Genomic DNA, 27,057 nt, shown 5'->3' on the forward strand with positions numbered 1-27,057 from the left:
CTTTCCCTCTCTCATGACTATATAACCTTACTACTTTTTGACGTTGGTTAATCACGAGTATTTGGAAAATTATCAATTCCTGATGTCTCCCTAGTGTTTATATTTATACTTACATTGACAACTACCTATTATTATTCCTTTAAGGAATCTTTTCCCCTCCTGACTTAAACTTCCAACCTAGCGTTAATTTCTTTATAACTATGCATGACTTCAAAAAATGTGCTATCGGAACTTCCTAATTACCCCTTTTGTTGCTGGAGTAGCTCCCTTTTGATATAACTATATCTTGGAATACTGTTATTATGTTTCTAGTTTTTTTTTTTGTCTTTTTACTTCTTTATCTACTTTTCTATAACAATCTTTATTTTATTTTATTTTATTTATTTATTTTTTTTTGTAAAAAAATCCCATTATAATAAAGTACTTATTAAATCCTATATAAGCTCAGCCTCTTACAAAGTACATATCAAGATATTATAATTAAGTTTACCAAATAATACAGTATCTATACTACATAATTATAAAAATAATAGGAAGAAGAAGAAATACTACTAGCCTAATACTAGGCCCAGATCTTCCACGATCCACCAATTTCGTTTATATGTGCTTTCTCATACGGTCATACCTCATCAGCAATGACATCATGGCAACTACGTTGCACAGCAACTGAGCTTCTTGACATCCTTCGCAAAGCCCAACGCAGCTAACTTCCAGGCCTCACTCCACGTCAAGTATGGATGGAACATGGCGGCAACTTCTCGTGCTTTGACCTTACACCGGACACAAAGTGCAGCCTCCATGATGAGTTCCCCGCCTTCTTCTGCGAGGACACGGGCCCCGATAACGGTGTCATCTCGTCGATTCCGGATCAGAGTCACAAACCCGCGCGTATCCTGCTGCACGAGGGCGCGAGGGAGGAGAGAAAGAGGCACCGTCGAAGCTTCGGCGTCGATCCCTTTGGCACGGGCCGCGGCGAGATCAAGCCCGACGCCAGCGACGGCCGGAGACGAGAAGACAACCCACGGAACGACGGAATAATCCATCTTCTCCTCTTCTTGGCCGTTGAACGAGGCCAGCGCGTTGAGGGCGGCAATTTTCCCCTCTGCAGCCGCGGTGTAGACATATTGCGGTGAATTGGCAACGCAGTCGCCTGCTGCGTACACGCCCGGAACAGAAGTCTGGAGGGTATCGGAAACGACGAATCCACCATGTGGTGAATCAGCTACATGAATTGGGATCTCGGAGACTTGGGCAGTATTGGCGCTGCGACCAGTGGCAAGGAAAATCTTGGATGCTGTGAATGTCCGAATGTTGCCGTTAGACCGCCCTGTTACATTGATTTGATTCTTGTCATCGGAAGCCGCGACGGCCAGGACGTCAAGGCCAACTACCACTTCTATCCCTTCGTCTTGCAGATACCCAGCCAGGGCACTGCCGATGTCTTCGCTGATCCCAGAAAGGATGTGTGACGATCGCTGCAGAAGCGTCACGCGCGAGCCCAGTCGTGCGAACATCTGCGCGGCCTCCACCGCAACATATCCCCCACCAAGCACGATGAGGGAGTCCGGTCGAATGGGTTCGAAATATGCCGTCTCGTTGGTGAGATAAGGGATCTTTTCGAGGTCTCTTATCAAATTTTCTGGAAGGCTGTTATGCACACCTGTCGCGAGGATCACTCGATCCGCGAGTACTTCTCGGAAAGGAGTCGTATCAGCATGGTTGTGACGGACTGCAACGGCGAAGTGACCATCTTCTTCCCTCCGAAGTCTCCCAAATCCCTGGATGTATTCGACATTATCGAATCCGGCGATAACGCTGGCGTACTTTTCTTCACGGAGACGCCCGACAAGTGCACGGTTTTGCGCCGTCAATGCGGCGAAGTCGGTGACTCGGTCTGAGACAGTGGAAAACCCGTGATAGGGTGGGTTCGAATTGTGAGGGCTGTTTATATTGGCAGCTTGAATAAGGAATTTGGAGGGAACTGAATATAAGGTGTCAGGAAACCTGAATATATATGAGTGTAGTTATCATGATAACAGATCCTAGCAGATACTACTCACCACAGCCTACATTCACGCAACAACCCCCCATGGGTAGGCCCTCGTTGACAAATTTGACGGATCCTGCAAGCGGTGCAACAGCTGCGGCCGCTGCAAAGGCCGCAGAACCACCGCCTAGGCACATTAGATATATTATAGCCGGGCTGGATGAGTGTTTCGGAGAGTTACAAACCGATGATGACTACGTGGCAACTCCGCGTGCTGCAGCATCGCGCAGCGTCCATTATTTCAGTTTCATTCGAAGACTGCGGAGAACTACTTAATATAAGAGACGCGGCTCTTGCTTAGTCTATCAGGCTTAATTAAAAAGATGTTGCAAACACTCGTAAAATCCGAGAATGGTCACTGGTCCAAGAGAAGTTGAATTTCTTAGATGTAGTATAGTAGCAAGTTAATAAACAAGGGGAGAGCAGTGCATACAAGAACTCGTTAAATGAGTCGATTTCTCGGTGCAGCCAGCTTCCCGGCCACACGCTTAGTCAGCTCCGTTGGCCCGTGCGCCCAAACCTTCTCCTACCTCCTTCACACACAACCAGGTCGTCTAGTTAGAGAGGTTCAATATAGAGAGATCTGAACGGCTTCATTCTTTCCTTTCTAGTAATTCCACACTGAGCGTTGCCGGACTCGGCAACACGATTCTTATATCTTATATGCTAGCCACTAGATTTGCAAATCTTAATGATTCCAAATATTCTTAATTTAGTAGCGACCTTAACTTTATCTAAGTTTTTTGGCCCACCTGGTTGCAACAAGTTACCTACTCCGTACAGTATTCTCTCGTCCAGAACAGTCTAACGCGATAGCTTTAGGAAGGTCATTTCCAAACTGAACCCCTGCGAACACCTTCTCTAGTAATATGACGCATTAACTGCACCAACCGCCCAATCAAGGACCGCTCTCAACCCACCTACCAGGTAATCCTAACGATGGACTGATCCGGTCTCCACTGACCCGATCGATCGATGGATCAATCGATCGATTCGATATCGATCCCGCCCAAGACTCTAAGAGGACTTTTTCCATATCCCCTATTATACTATAAAACACTAAAATCCGTTTTGCACACTGTCATGTGGCTGTAAAAAAGCAGCATATATATTAGCAAGAGATATAAATTAGTAAGAAAAATACCTCTATTATTAATAAGAAATTATACATTAGGCTATCAGAAAGGAATATACCTTGTAAGGACGACAAATATCAGTAAGGGATATATAGCAAGAACTACCTATAGTAAGGAATATAGGTAGGGAGCCCGCCTAGGAAGTAGATGATAAAAATCAGTGAAATCACTTATATAGTAAGTAGTCTAGAATTCTACAGGTATTTTTCTGTTCAAAGTTTAAACCAGTCGAGCAAAGCGAAACCTGCAAGGCTTGAAATTAATATAAAAAGAATCTCAGTGGGATAGGAATTTCCCTTCCAAAGAACCTGAAATCAATCTACCAAAGGAAATTTATCATTATTTTCTTTTTTTTTCAAAAAAAAAATGTAAAACTGGCATTAATATTTACCTATTTAGTGACAACATAAGATATTGAAACTTTCGAAGGTTCTTAAGATTTAGGTAGGTATGCACAGTATGTACATACATGTATGTACATACATTAGGTAGGGGTGGGAAATTCCCAAGTTGGGAATCGGATAGCAGATTAGGTAGGACTGAGGTCCATTCATTAATCCATTTTATATACTCCGTACTCAGTATGGAATTTGGCATTGGACGGGACAAGACACCCCTTCTTATATAAAGTATAGTAGAAAGTACAATAACCCATCAATACTTACTTCTTTATCTTGGTTTCATTATATAGGCGAAGCTTCCAGGCAACTACAGTCCAACACCCCGTTTGGTATGAGTGTATAGTTTGCTAAGGATAAATCACCAATGTCAGTCACTGTTAACAGCTGATGGATTCTGTAGGGTTGAATGGCAGGAATATTCGCTTAGCTACATGGGATTTGAGCTTGGAAGTATTCCTAAAATTTAAGTAAGAAGAGCTTGCGGGAATACAATTTATGAAAATATGTTCTCATAAAATATTCCTTCCTAACTTGCACCTGAATATCCTCAGGACAACCCATACATACATGGAATGCATCAAAAATCAATACTGCCTTATACAGCTCAATAACCGCTTCAATAGCAACCTATGATATGTATTTGCTTTGAGAGAATCAAGAATATGAGCCCTTCTTACCAGTTCAAATCATCAATAGAGACATTCTGCTACAGGCTCAGCGAGCAGACTAGATTCGTCTCAATTATTTTTCTAGATAGCAGTCAGTCTAGACAGTGTCTTGTTTATAGTCAAGACATACCTTCTGCAGCAGCTTAGTCCACCACTCTGGATTCGTCTTGGAAACGTCGTCCCTCTCCCAGTCATCGTAGTTTTGGTTTTCTCGAAGAATGACACCTTAGCTTAGAAAAAAAAATTGAATGAATGAAAAGAAAAGAAAAGAAGAAGAAGAAAAGAAAAAATAATAAATGAGACACACCCCAGACAGGAAACTTAGCAAGTGTATCCCAATCCTCAGCTTCGGCAAGCTCGCAGGCATATTCGAAAGACCCCTTAGGCATATAGATTTGGTGCCGCACGCCGTCTTTGTCGAAGAAGACCATACTGTTGGGGTTGACAGACTTCTCACAGGCTGGGGCCTCCTCAGCAGTACTATCAGCTGCTCCTTCGCGTTGCTCGGGTCCAGCCATTATCGCAGGGCTATTGTGACCAGCACCTATATACCAGGATCCAGCGCAGGTTCTGCCGCCGCCTGTATGGAGACAGCAGCCGGGCTCTCGACACGTATGGTCGGCTATATGGCCGCAGCTCGATCTGCTGAAGGCGTATAAGTCGTTTCCGTGGACGCAGTCAATGCAGGCGAGACTGTTGCAGAAAGGGGTGCCTGCAGTACAACAGTGTCCAGCAACAGCGTTGGCACACTGAGTGTGTACGGCGTGCTGGTTGCAGCCAGGGTCCTTGAAGAAGTACAGGACGTTATTCGCGACGGAAGGAGCTAAAAATGTCGCGAAGACAGTTAGCAGAAGAAGTGGGTTGATCATCTTAGCAGCTGACTGAATGGGGCTTTGGGGAAGTGGAAGTGAAAGTGCGTGATTCTAATCATTTGTGGGAGTGGAAGGATTTCCCTTAAATAGCCAACACATACCGTTCCTTGTGTTTCTTCTCTCGAATGATGAGAAGGTCCTTGATCCTTGATTAGTGTCTGGAAGGATGCGGAGGACGATAGATAAAGTCGGTCAGTGATCAGGGCGGGGTGTTGCCTGAAGCTCGCCCATGTGACAAAACCAAGACAATATTTCCTGACCTGCCTTATAATGGGACGATACTACTACATTGTCCTACTACATGCCATGGCCAAAAGGGTACAATGACTACATCAGTCACTGGGTGTACCTATATAGGATATTGCAGCTGGCCTGTAACACAGCTAATTAATTACTTGGTACCCAAGCTATCCAGATTAATCACTTCTGCTGTTTTACACTTTCTTCAGAGGACAGTGGTCCGTCACAACCATGAAGTACTCGCAGAGCGAGTGATCGATCCTCATGACGGGCTTGTGTAACAGCCTTCAGGAAAGTTTGCTCAGCGACCTCGAAAAGCCCCCTTATCTCACCAACGAAATGGCGTAGTCCAAGCCTGTTCGACCCAAATCTCTCATCGTGTTTTGTGGAATGCTTTCGAAATTATTCCACGGAGGATGTTTAGCCTTGTAGTATTCCTATATAGTAAGCTAATTAATTATCTAGTATGAATACCATATTATTAGTATTTTAATCATAATGGCTTTGATTAATAGATTATCCTAGGCATACTTTATTATAGTTATAGTATGACTTTAAAAAATAAATTAAAAAGATCATTATTGAAATAAAAGTACAGTGAATAAAGATAATAACAACTAAGACAAAAAAAGAATTACCAGAAATATAACAATAATGGGATCAATATAAGAAAATATACTAACCATTCTAGAAAAGAGGAGGGATACCAATTCCTAAAATTTATATAATATTTATTTTTCCTCTTTTGAGGGGTATATACCTAACTAATTCAAAGCTTAGGTAGGAAGTCCAATGTTGAAAGGAGAGGGGAAGGAGGGGGTATATATACAGAAACGAAGTGTTTGCTGCTAAGACCTTTCCTTTTTTTTTGATCAAATTCAGTGTTTGATTTCTTCCCCTATCTAGGAACGTTCAACGTTCCCATGGAGCGGGATGAGATCTCCCGTCCCGTCCCGTCCCGCTGCCAGCGTCATAAAGGCAAGTAAGGCTGATTCATTACTGTCTTTATACGCATAAGAAAAAGAAGGATACTGCTCAGGTACCTACCTATCTAGCGACTGCGAGAAATTACAGCGCAGGGAGTCTAACTGTAGCTATATATATAAGAGAGACAGAGAAAAAAAAAAGAGGAAGAATAGGTAAATTCCAGGAGCTATGCTGTGTCCGTCGCAAGACCAGTTCCTTGTCTTTTCTTTTCTTTTCTTTTTTCGTTCCTACAAGGTGACCGTGAAATTAACTAACTGGGTATATGTACCTACATATGCTGCTCTCATTCCGGTATGGTGGTTGCTTGCTTGTGACTATCTGCTAAGAACCAACCGGGGAAGATAACCTAGTCAATGGAATCTTATATGCAATGCAATCGATAATATATTATCTCTTCTTTCTGGAGGAGGTACTCGTGAGATAGTCATGTCGAGAAAAAAAAAGACTGAACTGGTATTCTCTGGTATCTGGGATAACAGAATCGTCAAGGATATTTTGAAATAACACACACGCGAAACGAACAAAAAACGATATCTCATCTCATGATCGTCTAGATCATTAGCTTATCTTATCTCACTGAGAAAAGAAACCCACCAGACATATATATGTACGTATATAAAAGTCGTAAAGAGCACTGTCGTAAATAAAAACAGATCCATCCCAAGACGCCGGACCACATGCAACCAACCATGCCCTTCTATCCATGCCTCGTTTCATTCCAATCTGCGTAGCTAACCCCATAACGGCGGGTGGATGTATTCAGCCGCTCGATCCAGCAGGTTCGGGAATGTCCAGTCGCCGCTGCTCGAGCTCTCCGGCGTCGGAGGAGGTAAGGACCCCATGCTGGGAGTGATCGCGGACGTGCTCGTCGACCCGTTGTGGGGTTGGCCTCCTCCTGCTGCTGCTGCTGCTCCTGCTTGAGAATTGGGCGCATAATTAGGACTGCCACCGCCGTTGCCGTCTGTACCGTAGTTGCTAAACGCCGCATTCAACTTCTGCAGCGCGCGCAGGGACTTGGTGAGCGGTTTAGCCCACTGGGTCCGCGTGTCCGCCGCAACGGAAGCCGGAATGGACGCCGTTGGCGGTCCCGAAAACGAGTCGGATATAGAGAGAGGAGCGTTCGTCATTCCCGGAATGACGTTGTAATTAGCGTTTCCAGCATTCATAGCTCCCTCTGCTGCCACGCCGTGGGGCGACGTCGCAGCAGCATTCGTCGTCGGCGCTTCTGTTCCGTCAAACTCTCCTTCCGCACTCGCGCGCTCGGCGATGACCACCTCGAGTTGGCGAAGTAGCTTCCAGACCTGAGGCTCAGACTTGGATTCATCAATCACCGCCAAAAGGAACGCAGAGCTGATGGCGCGCTGTAAGGTGATCCAGGCACGCGATCCGTGAGAGCTGCACGAGTGCAGTTCGATATATGACTCCACCGTTCCAATCAGACTCGCCACGCAGTCTTGACGCGTCTTGGCGAGCAGCGGGTCATTCTTGTCGGCCGTAGCTTTGAGCGCTGGGCGACATAGTTCGGAGGTAATGTATGACGAATGGACTTTGAGGGCCAGCCTTTGAAGGTGATCCACCGATGACAGACAGTACTTGCGGTCTCGCAGATGCGGTGCTGCATCTGCCAAGATCTGCTGAATCCGTTCCTTATACGCCTGGATGGCTTTGAAGCTCATTTGAAAATGAGGGCTCAACATGCGTCCACGGACAACTTCGAGGGTCAAAGATATGATTCTGCACATCGTCTCAAAGTAATCCCGTTCGCCGGGCCGGGAGTCAGGCCGGTAGGCGATATCCGGTTGGCTGACAGCAGTCGTAGATGGTCGGTCATAGGACAACGAGAAATGGCTGTCTTGCCATGCCATTGACCACCTTGGAAAGGTAAGTATAAGAAAGAAGTCGTCCGATTCGCGTCTATCCTTACCAGACATGTCTTCGAGTATATCGTTCCGTTTCAGGGAAACGGTTCGATTCGACATGCAACCCGAGCGCCAAACCCATTCTGAGAGTCATTCCTATGTATTATTAGCCGAGAAAGTTCAAAGTCAAGGACAAATTTGGCTATCAGTTTTCATACCCAGTAGTACATAAGACACACCAGGATTCATATTGTAAGATAAGACGTTTCCAATAATCAGGAGCGTCTTCATGGCTTCGATGGTGGGTTGCGACACGAAATTGGTCATCCGCAGACACTGGTAAGAGCAGCAAACTTCAACAGTTAGCCAGGAGTCTATATCAACGCCAGACAACGGCATACCATAAACTTGTGACGTCAGTTCCCTCTCCTTGCCGGGGAGGTCTGATGACTGGCAACCTGAGGCGAGAACCGCGAAAAGTAACCCGAGAAAAGCCAGGCTCTTTCCGAATGGTCGTTGTGAAAAGTTTTGGTCATCATCAGCCTTGAGTACTCCACCAGCCGCTGCTCGATTTCGAAGTAACGTTTCAAGATCCTGCTCGAACCCAGGTACATCTACGAGCACCGGGTAGAGCGTGCCTGCAATGTCTCTGTAGAAATAGAAAAACCTATCGCGTAAAGAGGAAAGAGACATCAAAGTTAGCCGTCGCCGCGTTTCAGAGATACATAGATAGATAATGAGAAGACGAACTCTCTGATTTGTTGATCGCTGGGCAGTGCGCTGCAGACAGCGCTCACGTCAAATGTCGATGTGTCGGAAGACCACAGATCTACGAACGGATACGTCGCAGTCTCATTGTCAAGCCCTAATTTTGGCAAAATTCCGCCTTCAAGCAGAGCCTGTGCTTGCAGGGATCCGGACTTGTTGAGAATGTACGCCAGGACTGATCGCGAGCCAAGATGAACTGTGCCTTCGCCTAAGGTATTGGCCGTATGAATGCCTTCGCGCTCAGGGGATGCGTGATCGGAACGCTGACTTGTATCCGTGCTGCGGGGATCTCCGGACGTTACGGCAGGAGTGCGCCCTTCTTCGATCTGCTCGAGCCCAGTTCGCAGACTCGCGATTGTCTGTTCCATCTCTCTCAACTTATTGCAGACATTCTCCCAATCCTCCCGTGGTACCGACACCCTGCCCCCGCTACTCGCTGCGCCTGCGCTTTGCTCTGTAGTCTCTGATTTTACTTGAACGTCTGACCCTACCGTTCTGACCGCTGCGGTCCCTCCTGCAACGGGATCCCCGCTCCCCGCATTGTTCAAAAAGGATTGGGTGACCGGGATCTGACGTTTCTTTGACGGCCGCTCGTAAGAGCATAAATCCGCATGGTCGCGCTTGACACAGCCATCGCAAGGCAGGTTGCGGTCACATTTGACCTTGCGCGTGTGGCAGGGATAGCAGGCCTTCGGCTCTCGCGCCTTGCGTTTCGTCCGGATGATCGCGTCGATATGGGACTGTGGGAGATCGGAGATGGGCGTGGATGTTCTTGGAGCTGATCCAGCAGCCGGAGAGAATGAATCGGGTCGCGAATAGGACGATGCCATTGAATTGGACATGGCAAACGCTGCGAGGAGGATGATAGAGTTTGGAGAGAGCTGCGACGGGAGTAAACGTAGAAGATTAGGTAAACTCCAATTGGGAAAGAGCAGTTACAGGTGCGTCGATAGCGCAGACATGTCTTTTGTTGATTTAATCTCTCTCACATCATGATCCGCAATGGCTTTTTGCATAGCTGAGGAACGAAATAACTCAGTAAAAATGAGACTTGCGACTCGAAACACGTGAAGAACTGGGAGAGGAGATCACGTGAAAGCTAGAGGTGGGGTGCTAGATAGTTACCGCGTTTGGAATAGCCGGGTCCACGCTGGGAATCTTAGTCATCATGCCTGATCCACCTGCCTAGTACGGAGTAGGATGGCTGCGATAATACTCCGCAATTTCAACTGCATGCAAAGATACGTTACTTAGATATGATGACGACAAGACTTTTCTTCCTCAACTTTTAGCGTCGTAGTGCTAAATGTAGAGGAAATGCTTATTTTCTGTCCTATTATGGATCAAATAGCGGCTGTTCAATGAAATCATATATTCTGACTACATTGTGGCAATTCTGTTGTTCAAGCAACATGGCTGAAATCAGCTGTAACTACAAAAAAATGTGTGAAAGAGAGAGAAATCTCCATCTCTTAGGGACCCTCCGCCTAACGTAGGTAGAAAATACCGGATGGTTATGCCGATTACCTAGGTAGCCAGGGAGGTATGTGACTCGTAATGTATGACTATATCCTACTGCTCACACCTATGCATCCTTTTGCTCTCAATAAAGTCCGGATAAATGCCTTTGCATACCTCTTTATTATTATTTTAGTCTATATGACATGTATCTATTCATGTTTTCAGAAATGCTCATGACGCCTTCACCCCCAGTTTACCAGAACTCAACACAGTGAGGACCACAAGAAAAAGCACGAAAAGAAAACAAAAAGGACCAGAAGAAGCCACCCAGCGCCACGCGATGCTAGTGCTTATTCAAGCCGAACGCTCTTTCGAGACAGATGAAGTGTATCTATAAAACAAACAGAAACGAAACGAGCTCGAAAAGCGAGAAAGTTGTCGGAAAAGAAAGGATGGCAACGTTCCGCCTGAGAATGCTGTCGAAGTTGGATGAACAATACTTCTAATGTCCGCCGTCGTAGGGAACTGCCTTATTCTCCTCGTCGTCGGAGTAGGCAAAACGCGAAAACTTCCGAATCCTTGCGCCATAGAACCAGAAGACGTACGGAATGGCGCAGCATGCCAGAGCAAGAAAGGCAAGGAGCGTGCTGGCCCATTGATAGCCGAGCCTGTGATACATTTGGATCGTGAACAGTACACAGCCAGCACCCCACATGGACCGCAAAAAGGTCTTTGCAGCCAGGGCAGACGCTGCCTGATGCTGGTATGTGTCCACTATAAAAGGATCTCCAGTTAGCTTCTGTGCTCTCCTGGTGCGAAATGATGCCCAAATTAGGGGTGCAACATACCGAGATAGTTATTCGCCGAGTTATAAAGGAAGATGAAGCCGAATCCAACAGGGAGACCGCCGATAGCAGGGCCAATCCAGTGCACATGCGGATACGAAGTCCAAGCAAAGATGAAAAGTCCGACAGGAATGAACCAGCAGGAGAACATCATTGGAATCAGGCGCACTTCCGCCGGTGGTTTGCCGCCGTGCTTCTTGCAAAGCTTCAGATAGTGCTTATTGACGAAAGGAGAGCAAAATGCACTCGCAATGACACCGATGGCGAGAGGAATGAACATAAGACCGGTGATGCCGGGAGAGTAACCTTTGCCCTCTTGGTAGACGATGGGATACCTAGATGATCGTCAACAATTTTTCCCGGAGACATAGCGGTCTGGTGGTCACTTACGCGACGAAGAACATGTAGAGCAAGCCGTAGAGCACGGACATATACACAGAGATGAACAGCACAATCGGCTCGAGGAACAGGAGCTGAAAGGGACGCAGCAAAAACATCCGGAGTTGCTCTCCCAGCGGCCGAGCGTCGAGCTCCTGCTCAGTCACATATTTCGGGTCGTTCTCGGTCTTTCGCAGCTTCTTGGCCCTCTTCTTGAGCAGGGCTGGAGCATATGTTTCAGGAACAGTGAAGGTGATCAAGAACCAAGCAGCTCCAGCCAAGATCAGTTGAATCCAGTACAGCCATCTCCAGCCTTTCGCATCGTACAGGAAACCACCAACCAGAGGACCAATGGCCGGTCCAATGAAAGGGGCGGCACTGAAGGCAGCCATCGGGACTCCTCGTTCTTCGTTCCTCCAGAGATCGGCCAAAGTACCTCCAACAAGCGTCATGGGTGCACTGAACGCAATTCCGTCAATGGCTCGGCAGACAATGAGGGTACCGATATTGGGTGCGACGGCGCATGGGATCTCGAAAATAACAGCGAGCAACAGTGTCCCGGCATAGACAGGCCTGCGACCCAGCATCTCCGACAGGGGGGCAAACATCATCGGTCCTGAAGCTCAGTTAGCCTAAAAGGCAGTCCGAGAAAGAAGAGACAAGGCAACCGTACCGACTCCGAAACCCACGACGAAGACCGTGATTTGGATAAGGGAAACTTCCATCGACACGTGAAAAGTCTTAGTTGGACCATCGAGACCAGCGGTAATGACAGAACTGCAAAAGGCGACCACGAAGCATGTGAAGGCCACAATCATTGTGCAGTACCATTTCATGGCTTTGGACCAGTTCTTGGGGTTTTCAGGGTCATCAATCTTGAAGGTAACCAGCTTCCAGTCTTCCAGCTTCCCCGTCACATTGGATCGGACTGGCTTGACGATGTTCCCTGTCCTGGTCTCTGTCGTGTATTCTTCCAGATTGGCATTCTCATTGACTTGTCTGAGAGGCAGATCCAAAGGATCTACCTCTCCCGGATTGGATCCCAGGGTGACGGTCCGCCTGGGGATATTCCCATTCATCTCCTCCCCTATGGTGGAAGCCATGGTGAAAAGCTTGGGGGAAGCTGGCCTTGGGGAACGATCCAAACTGAAAATTTCAGTAGGGGCTTGTCAAAGGGCCTCCCATCATAATTCGAGGAGGCCATGGCGTCTTTATATGCCAATATACTTTCTGGGTCTCCGCCAGCAGGTTCAGGATACCCGGCATGTCGGTCCCAATCGGTACCAAGCATGTGGAGACGGGTGGCAGTAACCGCGCAAGGGCTACAAATTCATAGTCGATAGGCGTGTATATCGCAAACTTGACGTAGAATCGATATCGCCCTTCGTGGCGCATTATTGGTTCTTGCCCGGGTTCGGAAGTGGCTCGGTTGCCCGGAATGGCAAAGCAGCCGGTGTCGAAACTTTCCGGAAAAGGAAACATGCTTCGCGGGCAGTCGAGATCCATCACGAGGCCAAACCCCTAAATTGGGCGCGAAGAAAAAAAATAATAAGGGAACAAAGGGCAATAATAAAACTGAAAAATAGGGATTGGTTCAAAGGTGTAAACATTTATGAGATAGATTGTCAAGCTCTGCATGAAGTGAGGCCATTACGAAGTAGGTCTACACGATTATGCATATGCTCTGGATCTCATTGATTGACGTATCCAAAATTTGTCAAATCACTATCGATCGCTCTTCCAGACTATACGAATATCGATCTTGCAAGAGCGAAAAGAGCTGTCTGGATTATTGATCTTCTCGAGACTAGAAGTTGCGAGAGGAGCCTAGGCTCTGCATCCGATCGTGGCTAAGTGGCTCCGACAAACTTAGACGGTTAGATCCCCATTATAAGGCCCCGGGGCCGATGCATACACCGTGGGTCATGTCAACCTCTAGGCGCCGTCGGCCCTTGAGTTAATTTTGCAGGATCTGGTGGGTATATGTCCCTACTATCACAGACCTACATTGTTTGCCATAGTAATAATGATAGAAGTCAACGGGGTTACAGACATCCTACATGCAATGTTATTGAGGCTAGACTTTTAAGTATTTTCTTCCTAGGCAGAGCTAGATAAGCAATGTAAATTACGCTCAAAGTTAAGGATTGCTATGGTCATGATTAGACCCTCAACATTTGGTTTGAATCAACGGTGTATTACTATTGTACGATTAGCCTGGCTAACCGGTCGATGACAATTACCATTTCACAAAGTACATACTATACAAGTCCAAAATATCCGACAGTACTTATATAGCACTCAAAATGACTATTTCAGACAAATAGATGGGCGATAACTGCGAACGCTGATAATAACTACCCCGCTAAAGATAGAAAGCACTGCAAGACAATGGATCCATGATGGCTGTGCACTGCATATTCCTTCCCCACAGGTCCCTATGATTGACTCATTGACTCGAGCAGTGAATTCTGGAAGTCTTCGCACAACTAGCCAAGAAAAAAAGAAAAGAAAAATTTTTTCTTGGCATAACGTTGCATAAATCTGCCCTATACAGTGTACGACAGTATGGAGTACCTGGTACATTTGGGAGGTACCGATTGGTACCTAACCATGGAGTGAGGTAGGAGTGATGATGCTTCGATCTTGATCAAATACTGGTTCATCGAGGCATATTGCCACGAGAGGGATAGCGGCGGAGCGTATTTCTTTTTACGGACCGTTCTTGTCAGGCAGCAAGGGGTCTTGGCGCAGGCTTCCGACTTCCGCCTCAGAAAATTTCTCGGCTGGTCTTGGCATTCCTTCAGGCGGAATGAGATCAAGATACACATACATGTAGGTACCTAGCTAGTTGTGACATCCATTCCCTGCGACGAAGATACCTGCCTGTATGTTGATCATTCTCCAATTCCTGATTACAACATTAGTGGTTCATCTCATGATATACGTTTTTATTCATTATTGACATCTCTATCGTCTTAAATATGTGCAACGGAAATTGTTTAATTGGACCTATTATAGGGACACTCCTAGCTATGGTGAAACGGACTACCGGGCCGAGTGGTTGGTCAGGAATTCCGATATTTCCTGCCATTTGCATTACTGCAGTCTGCATGTAGAAACGAAATCGGCAGTCTGCCACGTGAAGTATGTTCGGCTAATGTCAACCGATCTAGATCTGATGAACTTCAACGCAGAGATGAATGTTTACTTAAAGTTCAAACCGCTTTAACAGACGTACAGGGAAAGAGGCTCATCCATTTGTAGGGCGCTTATGGGATACATGCCCCCATTGGACATTGAGTCTTGGCTCATTGGCCCTGATTTGCTTGGCGTCGGAAAGATGTTGGAGAAATCATTGTGGACCGCCTGCTAATAAAAAAAAAGCCCAGGTTCTTACTGGAAACCCCGCCTTCGATGACTAATACACCTACATTTTCGGTTTATAGATCACATGACATCACGTGGGCGATAAGCTTCGATAAGACCAAACAGGACTAGCGCGGGGCGCGCACCCACTACCTAATCGGAGGGCAAAAAGTCTGGATGACTGCGAAAGATCCTTTTTGATGGCCCATCCAACCTCACGGTGAACCAGCTCCCTTCGTCAAGCCGGGTGCTGGCCATCAACGATTGTCCTCGGACTCTCGGTGGATGTGACAGGCCTGCCACATCTATCCGACAATCCTGTCCTGGCTGAAGACCATCTCTTCACTCCACCGGGTTTGCCCTCGTGCCTCAAGATGGCCACCTCGAATGTGCCAAACTACCTGGCGATTCCAGGTTCCGTGGCATTCTCACGATCCCGTGGCCGCGCCATTGCTGCGGATATCGGAGTTGCGGATGTTCGAGCACAATGGATTCACTACGTTCACACCTCCGAACCTTTGCAGGAAGCCCAGCGGGCTGTCCTGGAGCAGCTCCTCCAGTACGGTGACATAACGGACATCCCACCCTCGTTCGACGCCAAAGATGGCCCCGTTCGCGTCTTTTACGTATACCCGCGAGTTGGCACGATATCCCCATGGAGCTCTCAAGCAACCGCAATCTCGCACGTGTGTGGTCTGCGTCAATTCGTGAAACGGATCGAGCGAGGGTTGAAGATATCATGCCTCTTATTCGAGGGAGAGGAGCCCAAGCAAGGTTTTCTGGACGTTCTGCATGATCGCATGACCCAGCTCATCAGCGAGGAAGAGCCCGATCTTCACAAAATGTTCTCCGAGCATCCTCCCCAGCCCCTGGAAATAATTCCACTCCATAATGGTGGTAAACCCCCCGTTGAGATCTTGCAGGAAGCCAACAAGCGTCTTGGTCTGGCTCTTGACCAATCTGAAATCGACTACCTTGTCGAGGCGTATGCTGTGAATGGACCGGTGCCGCGGAATCCCACAGATGTTGAACTGTTTATGTTTGCGCAAGTTAATTCCGAGCATTGCCGACACAAGCAATTTAACGCTTCCTGGGTGATCGATGGCAAACAGATGCCAAACAGTCTTTTTGCGATGATCAGAAACACACACAGGAAGCACCCGGACTTCACGGTCAGTGCCTATAGCGATAACGCAGCGGTGCTGCAAGGAGAAAGTGCTGGGTTCTGGGCTCCAGACCCCACGACTCAGGAATGGACACAAACCAAGGAGACGGTTCATTTCTTAGCTAAAGTTGAGACCCATAACCATCCAACCGCGGTTTCCCCTTTCCCGGGTGCTGCAACAGGTTCCGGCGGAGAGATCCGAGATGAAGGGTCCGTTGGGAGAGGCTCGAAGCCAAAGGCAGGGCTGGCTGGCTATTGTGTCTCTGATCTCCTCATTCCAGAATTGAGACAGCCCTGGGAACTTGATGTCGGCAAGCCTCATCACATCGCGAGCAGTTTGGATATCATGCTCGAGGCACCAATTGGAAGTGCCGCGTTTAACAATGAGTTTGGACGCCCCTGCATAGCAGGGTATTTCCGCACACTGCTTACCGAAATCGATATCGGAAACGGCCAGAAAGAGCTGAGAGGCTACCATAAGCCGATCATGATTGCAGGTGGTGTGGGAACTGTGAGACCCCAACACGCAATCAAAGACCCGGATGCTGTTAAGCCGGGCTCCTACCTTGTCGTTCTAGGAGGACCGGCAATGCTCATCGGTCTAGGTGGTGGTGCTGCTTCTAGTCTCGCTTCTGGTGAAGGCTCTGCCGATTTGGACTTTGCCAGTGTTCAGAGAGGGAATGCTGAAGTTCAGCGTAGAGCCCAAGAAGTCATCAACGCCTGTGTGGCGATGGGACCAGATAACCCCATCAAGTTCATTCATGATGTTGGTGCCGGTGGGCTGTCCAATGCACTCCCTGAACTCATCCATGACGCTGGCCTGGGCGCCACATTTGAGCTCCGAGAGATTGATAATGCCGACAAAAGTATGAGTCCGATGCAGATCTGGTGCTGTGAGGCACAAGAGAGATACGTTCTGGCCATTGGAGAGGAAGGAATGAACAAGTTCAGGGCGATTGCTCAACGAGAGCGTTGTGGGTTCTCTGTGGTTGGTCGCGCTTCGGGATCTGGAGAGGACGACAGGCGGCTTGTTCTGCTTGACAGAGACTCGAAGGAGTACCCCAAGCCTATCGATCTCCCTCTGTCTGTTCTCTTTGGAAAGCCACCGAGAATGACTAGGATCGTGGAATCGCGGAAGTTGAAGTTGCCGGCCTTTGATGCCAGTCTGTCAACATACCTTCCTTCCGTCGCTTCGAGTCAGGAACTTGTCAGCGAGGCTGCCAGAAGAGTCCTCTCCCTCCCTGCTGTCGGTTCCAAGTCGTTCCTGATCACCATTGGTGATCGGACTGTCGGTGGACTCACTGCGAGAGACCAGATGGTTGGGCCGTGGCAGACTCCGGTGTCCGATGTTTCCGTCACTGCCACCTCGTTGCTTCTGGGTATGAAGACAGGTGAGGCTATGGCAATGGGTGAAAGGCCAACTCTCGCACTTATCTCTCCATCCGCCTCAGCGCGGATGGCTGTTGCGGAATCCCTTATGAATATTGCTGCAGCAGATTTGATCGATCGGCTCAGCAGGGTGAAGCTCTCGGCGAACTGGATGTCTGCCAGCAGTCATCCTGGGGAGGGTGCTGCAATTTACGAAGCTGTGGAAGCCATTGGACTGGATCTCTGTCCACGCCTCGGGATCAGCATCCCTGTTGGGAAAGATTCCATGTCTATGAAGATGAAATGGACGGATGAGTCCTCCAAAGAAGCCAAGGAGGTTACCGCGCCATTGTCCCTCGTCATCTCTGCCTTTGCCCCCGTGGCCGATATTCGGAAGACCTGGACTCCGACGCTGCGTCGTGTTGAGGATGTTGGCGAGACCGTTCTCATGTTTGTCGATCTGGCCTGTGGTCGTAAAGCGCTGGGTGGCTCCGCCGTGGCTCAAGTCTTCAAGCAGGTTGGCGATCAATGCCCAGATATCCGCGATGTGGATCTTTTCAAGGACTTCTTTGATGCTACACAACAGCTCCAGGAAGCGGGCATCGTTCTGGCTTATCACGATCGGTCTGACGGCGGTCTGTTTACCACTTTGGCAGAGATGATGTTCGCTGGACGATGCGGTGTAGAGATCATGTTGGATGACATTTGCCCAAGCTCCGATACTCGCGATATCATCGAGACTCTCTTCAACGAGGAGCTGGGAGCTGTATTCCAGGTCCGCAAGAAGGATGAGACTCTCTTCCGCTCTTGTTTCGCAACATGCGGTCCGCCGCAAGGCTTGATCACCAGGATCGGTCGGGTTTCCGAGAAGCAGAAGCAGAATCTTACTATCTACCATAAACATACTCTGGTATACCGCAACTCGCGGGCGAACATCCAACAGATCTGGTCACACACCTCGTATCATATGCAGAAAATGCGAGACAACACCGCCTGCGCCGATCAAGAATTTGCCAACATTCTCGACGACAGGAACCCTGGTCTGTCGTGGAGACCTACATTCGATCCCAAGGACAAGGCCCTTCCCATCCTCACGACTCTTACGCAATATTCACCGTTCAGCAACAAACCACGCGTTGCAATTCTTCGCGAACAGGGTGTCAACAGTCAAGCGGAGATGGCGTTCGCTTTCAGCATTGCCGGTTTCTCCGCCGTTGACGTGCACATGACCGATATAATCTCTGGTCGGGTGTCGCTCTCCTCGTTTGTCGGCTTGGCCGCATGTGGAGGCTTCTCGTACGGAGATGTGTTGGGTGCTGGACAAGGCTGGGCGAAGTCGGTCCTTCTCCACGAGAATACCCGCAAGGAATTCCAGACCTTCTTCGAACGCCCGGATACCTTTGCCCTCGGTGTCTGCAACGGCTGCCAATTCCTGTCCCGTCTGAAGGAGCTTATCCCCGGTTGTCAGGATTGGCCCAGCTTCGAGCGGAACGCCAGCGAGCAGTACGAAGGCCGTGTGTGCATGGTCCACATCTCCGATCCGGATCCATCCGCACCGTCCGTCTTCCTCCACGGCATGGACGGCTCGTCCCTGCCAATCGCTGTCGCCCACGGCGAAGGCCGCGCCTCCTTCGCCCTGACGCCGAACGTGACAGCCCAGGATTTCGTCAAGCGCAACCTCGCGCCGATCCGGTACGTCGACAACGCGACGCTCAAGCCCACGATGACGTACCCGTTCAACCCGAACGGCAGTCCAGAGGGCATTGCGGGTATCCGCTCGCCGGACGGCCGCGTACTCGCTGTCATGCCGCACCCGGAACGCACCATCATGAACGGTATCGCGAGCTGGCTGCCTCCGGAGGCGGAGCAGTGGGGAGATGTTGGCCCGTGGGGACGGATTTTCTATAGTGCTAGGAGATGGGTTGGATAGAAGATACATCCACCGAAGAAAAAAAAGAGAAGTCGTTGCCATTTTCCGCCATCGTTGAAGAAAAAGAACGAAAGCACTCGAAGTCCCTGACTGACGAGACTCGGATCTACCTATCTACCCTGTCATATATAAAAATATAAAAAGGATAAACAAAAAAGGTAATTAGTCACTGATTGTCACATGTCGCATATCTGCTGATTTTTTTTTATTATTTGTATTTTTCTTTTTCCTACCATGGAGGTCTTTTTTTTCTTTTCTTGTTTTCTTGTCTCTAGATGGTAAGGTAGTGGTGTAGATAGTGAAATATGTTATTTACATAGATAACAAGCATGCAAATGCGAATGTATAGTGTGCACAGTACGTACGTACGTATGTACATATGTATGCAACTTCAACATCAGATAGTTCATCCATCTATGGCATGGCATGACATCCAGCCATGAGGGTCAAATTACAGCTTTCTATCCTATTTCATCTCCTCTCCTGAAGCACAGAACGGAACGGAACTAGACAGAACTAACTACCTGGCTTCCGATGGAGAGAGAGACTCCACCCGAGTATTTATATACATATACACGGTATTCATCCATCATCACATCGTCATGAAAACAATTGCAATCATGGTCTACGTGGCAGTTCTCCTCTTCCATTCCAGTCTCTCAGCCAGCATCTCCCAGCTCTGCTGCTCCCCGTCGATACGGCTCACGCCACGCAGCCCCGCGACAATGAACCCGAGCAGGCGGTCGAACTGGTCGCGGACTTGTCGCAGGCGGTGCGAATAGGGGGATTCCAGGAAGGAGATGCTGGCTGTGTTGCCTTCGTCTTCATCTTCGTCTTCATCGTCATCGAAGGTGTTTCCTTCGTCGTCATCCTCAGCGTCGTCATCGTCGTAGTCATCGTCGTCGTCGGAGAAGGACGCGTGCTGTCTATTTCTTCTCGGCTTGTGATGACGAGATGTATGATGTCTGCGGCCGCCAGATGATCCGAAAGAGCGGGTCGTCTGGTCGAATTGGTTCCCGGCACCGTAGCGCGCAGCTTGGATGTCTGCGAAATAGACGCAAAGATCCAGCATGCTGATGACGGCTTGGTAGATGGGCGCCAGGTTCTTTGACAGCAGGCATTGCTCTTCGAGGGACGACATGTATGCCTGGTGCGCGGCGATCATGCCATCGACGTCTTTGGCCGCGGCGAGGGATTTCTGCATCGACGAGGTCGCCATCGCGATGACCAGTTCTGTCAAGTGGCTGTAGAGGATGTTGGTGAACCAGAGAAGCCCGTGTCGGACAACGTAGCCTATGCTGTCGTCTGCTCGGTCGAATTCCGGATCGGTTTGGCTGCCGCCCCGCTCTTTCAGCAGCCGCTGCCGCTCCAGAACGTACTTCGCTCGTCGGATTTGCATAAGAAAGGTCGAGATGCGCTGGTAAGTGAGAATCGCATTCTTCGTTATGATATTTGCTACCGGCCAGGGTAGGACGTAGTCGATAGACAACGACTTGAGGACCTTGACGGTGCGGCTGCGATTCTCAACGTCATGGTAGGGACCTCTGGATGAGCGCACGATGAGTCTGGAAGAGTCGACAGATGGAACGTCACTGAAGGCGCTTTGCACGAGCTCTGTGAGCAGGAATCGGTCATTCCAGACCCCTCGACCTCTATCGAGCAGCTCGAATATCTTGCTGTCGATGGCGGAGGAAATGGTAATATCTCGACACAAATAGATGTATTCCAAAGCGTCGAGAGACGTCCAGAGTCCGCATTGTTGGTCGAGCTGTTCTCGCAGAAGATTCGAAGCCAGACGGTGGTTCGTATCGATCAGCTTCTCGAATGCCGCGTCCAGCAGTCCCGAGAATGGCATCAAAAGCAAGGATTCATCGTCTGGGAAGACATCCTCGAAAGTGAGAGAAGTCCTTTCGAAGGAATCTAAGTCTTCTGGTGCGATATTAAGGTTTCGAAGAAAGATCATGCTCTTCCCAGTCGTGAAAACTTTATGAGCAGCAGGTTTCAGGAACTTGGGGGCATTCAGACGACCGGCTGTCTCGTCCAACGTGTACCAGCCATGCCAAAGGGTTCGCAGGTCGTTGTTGTGGCGAGTATCGGAGATGAAGAAAGTCCCCTGAGCGGTGTCCAATTGTCCCGTTTCCATCCACAGCCGTATTGGCCGAGTATAAGCCTCAAAGCAGGAGAAAAACAACTTCGCAAGACATTTGAAATCGCGATCGTTGCCGGCTGCCTGGTTCATACAAACCAGGTCATACAAAAAATCGAGACACATGAATGACTTGTCAGGGGGTGCTGTCTTCAGTTGCGCCGCCAAATCAGCTAACAAGAGGAGCACTCGCGACTCCTTTTGGATATCTTCCATCAGCTGTAGCAAGCTGACCGTCACCACCTGGCCGGGTGTTAAATACTGCAATTGCAGTCTAGACAAGGCCACGTCAAACGCACGCAGATGTTCTTCAACACTTCGGACAAACGTCTGCAGGAATATCACAGACTGCGGAATCTTTGTGAACCGTCTCAAATCACCTATTTTGGCCCCAATCGAGGCACAGGAACGAAGGATGTGTAAGAAAGCCGGGTTCGATGAGTGGCGGAGGGCATATCTTCGATCAATTTCGATGCTATCATCAAGATGCCAGAATAGCGATGTGGGGAGGCCCTGCAGCATGAAGAGAATCTCTCGCGAGGCCTGCAATTCGGTGATGAAGCGGGTGTGGGTTTCTGAGAATTCTCGAATGGCCCTCGACTCGTATTCCCAGAAATGGCCACTCTTGATGGTAGCGAGCAAGTCCTCATCTTCGCCGGTCGAAAAAAGCTCCTCTGGCACAACGAACTCATCCCGCGACGGCTCGAAGCTCTGCGGCACAATCTTCGGGATGGAGACGTCACTCGAGACAGTGGAGTAGTCATCATCCGAAGAGTCTGCGGCAAAATCGATATCGTGCCAGATGTCTTCATCGACATAAGCGGCCCCAGAGGCATCCAGATCGGACCACGTCAAGGGCGGAGGAGACTTTTGGGGTCTCAGCAGCTCAAATTTAGGCGTCTTGGACAATGTCGCGGGCTGGTCCGAGAGCTGCAGGAGCAGCGACAGGATTTCCGGAGCCCATCGTACTCGCCGCTGGTCCAGCTCGTCTAAGCGGACATACAAGGCGTCAGCCAGGTCATCCTTGTTGAGGACCCGGAATTTCTCCTGAAGGCCATCAAGCGTTTTTTTCACCGCGAAGTGGTCTGTTCGCCCCCAGGTGGAGTTGTCCCTCAGGACTGTCTCAGCGCGACTTTTCAAGCTCTTAAAGCGGGGTGTAGTCTAGAAGATGTTAGCAGATCTGAAATACATCTCTCGTATAAAGATTATTACCTTGTTTGGTGTTTTCGCAATGACTGCAATGAGCTCGTCGAGGTCGTCAGTTTTGGCCGTGCGGGCCATGCTGGAGATTGGTGCGCAGGCGTCATGGAAACGCCAAGCGCATTGTTTATGATTCAGTCTGTATCAACAGACTATCACTAATATCAGATCAAAAAGATTACTTCAGTAAGCCCATTCATCACTTATCTTAGCGTGTCTCCTGACAATTTCCCCGGCGTGACGCGTTGCGGTGCCACGCTAAGCCCGGCCGGGCAAGGCGGCCTCATCCCCAGCCAACCGGCGATTCGAGGCAACTAAAGTAATGGAATCATTCATTTCCTCGACACTGTCCCTTGCGGAGGCAACTTGTGTCCTCTACCGCAAGAATCCCTTCATCCAGTGTCCTGTCTGCCCACTGCTCCATGCCATCATGGCTGTCGCAAGGCCGATACGGCTCCTTGGAGCAGTCACCATCCTGCTGGTCCTGGTTCTCATCTTCCAGTTCTCCCGGAACTCGACGCCTTTCGCCCTAAAAGGGGGCAAGCTGCCTGATGGCATGAAGAAAGATCCACTATTAGATCGTATGCTGTCCTCTCCTTTTCGATTCTCTTAATAGACACGATACTGATTGTTTGTAGCGACCGGGGAACCGGAAGGTATATTATGGCGAGCCGAAGAGCATGACTACGCCCCCGACAGCCCCAACTCCGCCCGGATCAATGCGACTCTTCTCGTTCTCGTCCGGAATGAAGAGCTGGACCAGCTGATTCCGACGATGCGCGATCTCGAGCGGACGTGGAACCACAAATTCAACTATCCATGGACCTTTTTCAACGACAAGCCCTTTACCGAAGAATTCAAGAAGCGCACCCAGGCAGTGACAAAGGCCAAATGCAACTACGGTATGCGGTGGAAGTAGATGCGTTTGGTGTCGCAGTTGCTGACAGTTGCTATAGAGCTGGTGCCAAAGGAACATTGGGACGTCCCCGACTGGATCAATATGGATTTGTTCGCGGAATCGGCGCAGCTCCTGAAGGAGAACGGCATTCAATACAGTGACAAGTTATCTTATCACCAGATGTGTCGGTGGAACAGTGGCATGTTCTACAAGCACCCGGCTCTCGAGCACATGCGATACTACTGGCGCGTGGAACCCAATGTCCAGTTCTTCTGCGACGTCGACTATGATGTGTTCCGGTACATGCAGGATTACAACAAGACCTACGGGTTCACGATCAACCTCTTCGACGCTCCGGAGAGTCTCCCGAGTCTCTGGCCGGAGACGCAGAAATTCCTGGCCGCACACCCGGAGTACCTGCACGAGAACAACATGATGGAGTGGCTGGTGGACGACAAGCTGCGACCGGATCACACTAAGAAAGCGAACGGTTATTCGACATGCCATTTCTGGTCGAATTTCGAGATCGGCGACCTGGAGTTTTTCCGGAGCGAGAAATACGAGGCGTACTTTAACCACCTGGACCGGGCGGGTGGTTTCTTCTATGAACGATGGGGTGATGCCCCGGTTCACTCGATCGCGCTGGGTCTGTTTGAAGACGCAAACAAGGTGCATTGGTATGTCCTCTCTTGCTGGACCTTTTATTAGGTTTAATACCAAGCCACTAACATTGTTGCCTGCAGGTTCCGTGACATTGGCTACCGACACATCCCCTACTTCAACTGCCCGAACTCCCCCAAGTGTAAGGGCTGCACTCCAGGCCAGTTCTACGCCGGCGAGCCCTTCCTGGCCAAGGAGGATTGCCGACCCAACTATTTCAAATATGTTGGAACGCACTGAACTCGGCATATCATATCATGAATGTTGCGAGCAAGCACCACGATACCCATTTCACACTTGTATTCATTTTCCTCCTAGAGAGGAGATTATTTTCTCGCTTACTTTACTCTTTGTTTTGACCCAAATCTCAGGACATGAACAAAAATGAATCATTCATCGTCTATTAATTGTCTATTGATTGCACCGAAATATCGAATATCGAACCATAAATAAACCGGGATGGCGTTCATGGAAGGGCTAGGTGTTATGTTATGCTCTGTATGTATTCGGCAGAAAGAAGGGGCATCTCAACTTGCAATCGATCGATCTTCGTTGTATCTATTTACTATATATATATTGTTTTATTCTTTTCTAGGAAACTCGCTGGTTTGGATTAATTTGATATGTTGATCAATATATTGTTCCTTCTCCACCAGAATACATATTTTTGGCCCCATTGTACGTTATACAACGTATTAATAGATTGATTGATGGATTTATTGAATCGATTAAGGACTTGCAAAAAGAAAAAAAAAAGAAAAGGAAAGGAAAAAAAGGATAGACAACGACAGGACGAGACGAGACGAAATACCACGCAACTGGCGCCACCTTTCATTCATCAGACGATCAGTCGATAGATCGATTGATTGATAGATTCCCTGCTTGCACCTCTCTCTATGTATCTATACAGCTTTACAAATATTGGGTTGAAAATGATATTTGTGACAGTTGTTTTTTCTTGGTGAAGATGAGACTGACTACATCTACTGGTTCTCAGGGTAGAGCTCCTCCCGCAGAGCGACGCCAAGCTCCTTTCTCAGACCGTCAAGCTTCTCAAGATATTGCTTGTACTGGTTCTCGTTCTCGACCTTGGCCTTGATACCTGTGACGCAGTTCCATCAGCTCGTTGTCTTGCGTGTGATAGCAGGGGTTAGGTGACGAACCCTCGAAAATTCGGACGGCAGTGGGGAAGTCGTTCACCCGGCGAGCCGCCCGCAGGGCAGCGGCGAGGACCTCAACAGAGGGGACGAGATCGTAGGCGAAGGCATTGTTCAGGTTGCGCTGGTGGGCGAGTTGTTAGCTCAGATATCGTCGCGGTCAGGTGTTGTAGTGTCGGCCAATGACACAACGGCTAATCCGGACGCCCGCTTGTCTTTTCCGCAGACGAGCGGACAGTCAACGTACCTGCAGCTCGAAGACATCCCGCACGGCATCGAATTCCTTCTCGTATCTGCCATTGATCTGTCAGAAATACCTCTCGACATGTAGAAAGGACGCCCTGGTGCGACGCTGGTTCGAAAAGATCGAGGTAGTGTGTCGGGGATGGGCCGCGTCCCTGACATTTCCCCGCTCGTTCTCGCGACCAGCCCTGGGCGCAATGGGACGGCTGCCTACCTGGCAGAGAACTCCTCATAGGTCTCCTCCTCGTGGCCAGCGCTGAGGCGTTTCGACGAGGTGCTGAAGCTGTTGAAAGTCGAGGCACCGGCGCGGGCAGACAGGGCTGACCGGGAGGCGTACGAAACTCTGGCGAAGCTGGCCGGGCGGACCGTTCGCGTCGCGAGGCGGAAGACGGCAGCCATTGGGAAAGAGAGGAAGGGAAAGAAATCCAGGTGGTGAGCTGGCGAGTGGTCGTCTCAAGAAGAATGGGTTTGGGTGAGGATGTTGGAGCGTAGCGGACGAAGGCCAGAGACCGACCGAGTTGGAACGGGTTTTCGCGAGTGGTGTGATGCGCTGCTGCCTGAGGCTATCAGGCTCGCTATGTGTCTGTTTTCGGATGTCTCAACCGGACACCCGAACAGCGCACTCCGGCAGATGATTTCATGACGTCTGCCATGCTCAGCAACTACAAATTATTTCTCATTTGTATTTCTTGTCAAGCAACAAAACCTTGAATTGTCTGTTTTGTTGCTGATACGAGTCCAGCTTTGTTGATAGTACTGGTTGCGACGCACGATCCAACTATCGGCCACTTGATGCTAATTTTTGAGTCTAGTAACCGAGATCTGATCGAATAGATAGACCAATTTCAAGCTAGGTGACTAGGATTGTCAATTCTTATCATGACATGTCTATCTGTGGATATCGATACAAGATACGGAGTACGGAGTATAGGCAAACAAGCTCCATCTAGCATATTCATGACTGTCTTCTGTTGACATGCTTGTATATCCAGATTTATAACTAGTCTCATGGTCAATTCGGACTGGGTGATTATTAATATGACTATTGCGCATAATTTGATTATGTTCGGAGGCGTCGGAAGCAAAGACTCCGCAGTTGCAGCTCCCAACGTTGGCTCACAGCCTCATGCAAGGATCAATCGGTGGGAAGTACCCACAAGTATCTCTTCGTATCTTTGGCGGCAGATCCCCAAGCAAAGTACACGCAGGTACCTGGAGGTACTTGGATTGGCTTGCGGCTGCCCCTTTTACTCCCGCTA

At 49.0% G+C, this 27,057-nt stretch overlaps 8 protein-coding genes across 8 annotated transcripts; 2 read left to right on the plus strand and 6 right to left on the minus strand.

Moving 5' to 3' along the window:
* Positions 1–650: 650 nt before the first annotated feature.
* VTN77DRAFT_7615 (uncharacterized protein) lies at positions 651–2,284 on the minus strand (the record flags this gene model as incomplete). Its single annotated transcript, XM_069424023.1, has 3 exons — positions 651–1,981; positions 2,061–2,174; positions 2,233–2,284. The coding sequence occupies 3 exons, from the start codon at positions 2,282–2,284 to the stop codon at positions 651–653; spliced, it is 1,497 nt and encodes a 498-aa protein (XP_069275255.1).
* A 2,037-nt stretch (positions 2,285–4,321) lies between these two features.
* Positions 4,322–4,770, minus strand: VTN77DRAFT_7616 (uncharacterized protein; the record flags this gene model as incomplete). Its single annotated transcript, XM_069424024.1, has 3 exons — positions 4,322–4,333; positions 4,383–4,462; positions 4,560–4,770. 3 exons carry the CDS (start codon positions 4,768–4,770, stop codon positions 4,322–4,324), a joined length of 303 nt encoding a protein of 100 aa, XP_069275256.1.
* A 2,312-nt stretch (positions 4,771–7,082) lies between these two features.
* VTN77DRAFT_7617 (uncharacterized protein) lies at positions 7,083–9,820 on the minus strand (the record flags this gene model as incomplete). Its single annotated transcript, XM_069424025.1, has 5 exons — positions 7,083–8,223; positions 8,276–8,366; positions 8,429–8,563; positions 8,612–8,877; positions 8,961–9,820. The coding sequence occupies 5 exons, from the start codon at positions 9,818–9,820 to the stop codon at positions 7,083–7,085; spliced, it is 2,493 nt and encodes an 830-aa protein (XP_069275257.1).
* Positions 9,821–10,941: 1,121 nt separating this feature from the next.
* Positions 10,942–12,765, minus strand: VTN77DRAFT_7618 (uncharacterized protein; the record flags this gene model as incomplete). Its single annotated transcript, XM_069424026.1, has 4 exons — positions 10,942–11,213; positions 11,288–11,619; positions 11,675–12,278; positions 12,336–12,765. The coding sequence occupies 4 exons, from the start codon at positions 12,763–12,765 to the stop codon at positions 10,942–10,944; spliced, it is 1,638 nt and encodes a 545-aa protein (XP_069275258.1).
* A 2,640-nt stretch (positions 12,766–15,405) lies between these two features.
* On the plus strand, positions 15,406–19,494 carry VTN77DRAFT_7619 (uncharacterized protein; the record flags this gene model as incomplete). The annotated part of the gene is made up of 1 exon (XM_069424027.1): positions 15,406–19,494. The coding sequence occupies one exon, from the start codon at positions 15,406–15,408 to the stop codon at positions 19,492–19,494; it is 4,089 nt and encodes a 1,362-aa protein (XP_069275259.1).
* A 625-nt stretch (positions 19,495–20,119) lies between these two features.
* VTN77DRAFT_7620 (uncharacterized protein) lies at positions 20,120–22,921 on the minus strand (the record flags this gene model as incomplete). The annotated part of the gene is made up of 2 exons (XM_069424029.1): positions 20,120–22,801; positions 22,853–22,921. 2 exons carry the CDS (start codon positions 22,919–22,921, stop codon positions 20,120–20,122), a joined length of 2,751 nt encoding a protein of 916 aa, XP_069275260.1.
* A 349-nt stretch (positions 22,922–23,270) lies between these two features.
* Positions 23,271–24,638, plus strand: VTN77DRAFT_7621 (uncharacterized protein; the record flags this gene model as incomplete). Its single annotated transcript, XM_069424030.1, has 4 exons — positions 23,271–23,421; positions 23,479–23,742; positions 23,797–24,415; positions 24,482–24,638. 4 exons carry the CDS (start codon positions 23,271–23,273, stop codon positions 24,636–24,638), a joined length of 1,191 nt encoding a protein of 396 aa, XP_069275261.1.
* A 743-nt stretch (positions 24,639–25,381) lies between these two features.
* On the minus strand, positions 25,382–26,197 carry VTN77DRAFT_7622 (uncharacterized protein; the record flags this gene model as incomplete). The annotated part of the gene is made up of 4 exons (XM_069424031.1): positions 25,382–25,500; positions 25,562–25,679; positions 25,803–25,848; positions 26,013–26,197. 4 exons carry the CDS (start codon positions 26,195–26,197, stop codon positions 25,382–25,384), a joined length of 468 nt encoding a protein of 155 aa, XP_069275262.1.
* Positions 26,198–27,057: the final 860 nt, after the last annotated feature.

Source organism: Rasamsonia byssochlamydoides (assembly GCF_041956645.1).
Source record: "Rasamsonia byssochlamydoides strain NRRL 3658 unplaced genomic scaffold VTN77scaffold_62, whole genome shotgun sequence".
Lineage (NCBI taxonomy): Eukaryota > Fungi > Ascomycota > Eurotiomycetes > Eurotiales > Trichocomaceae > Rasamsonia > Rasamsonia byssochlamydoides.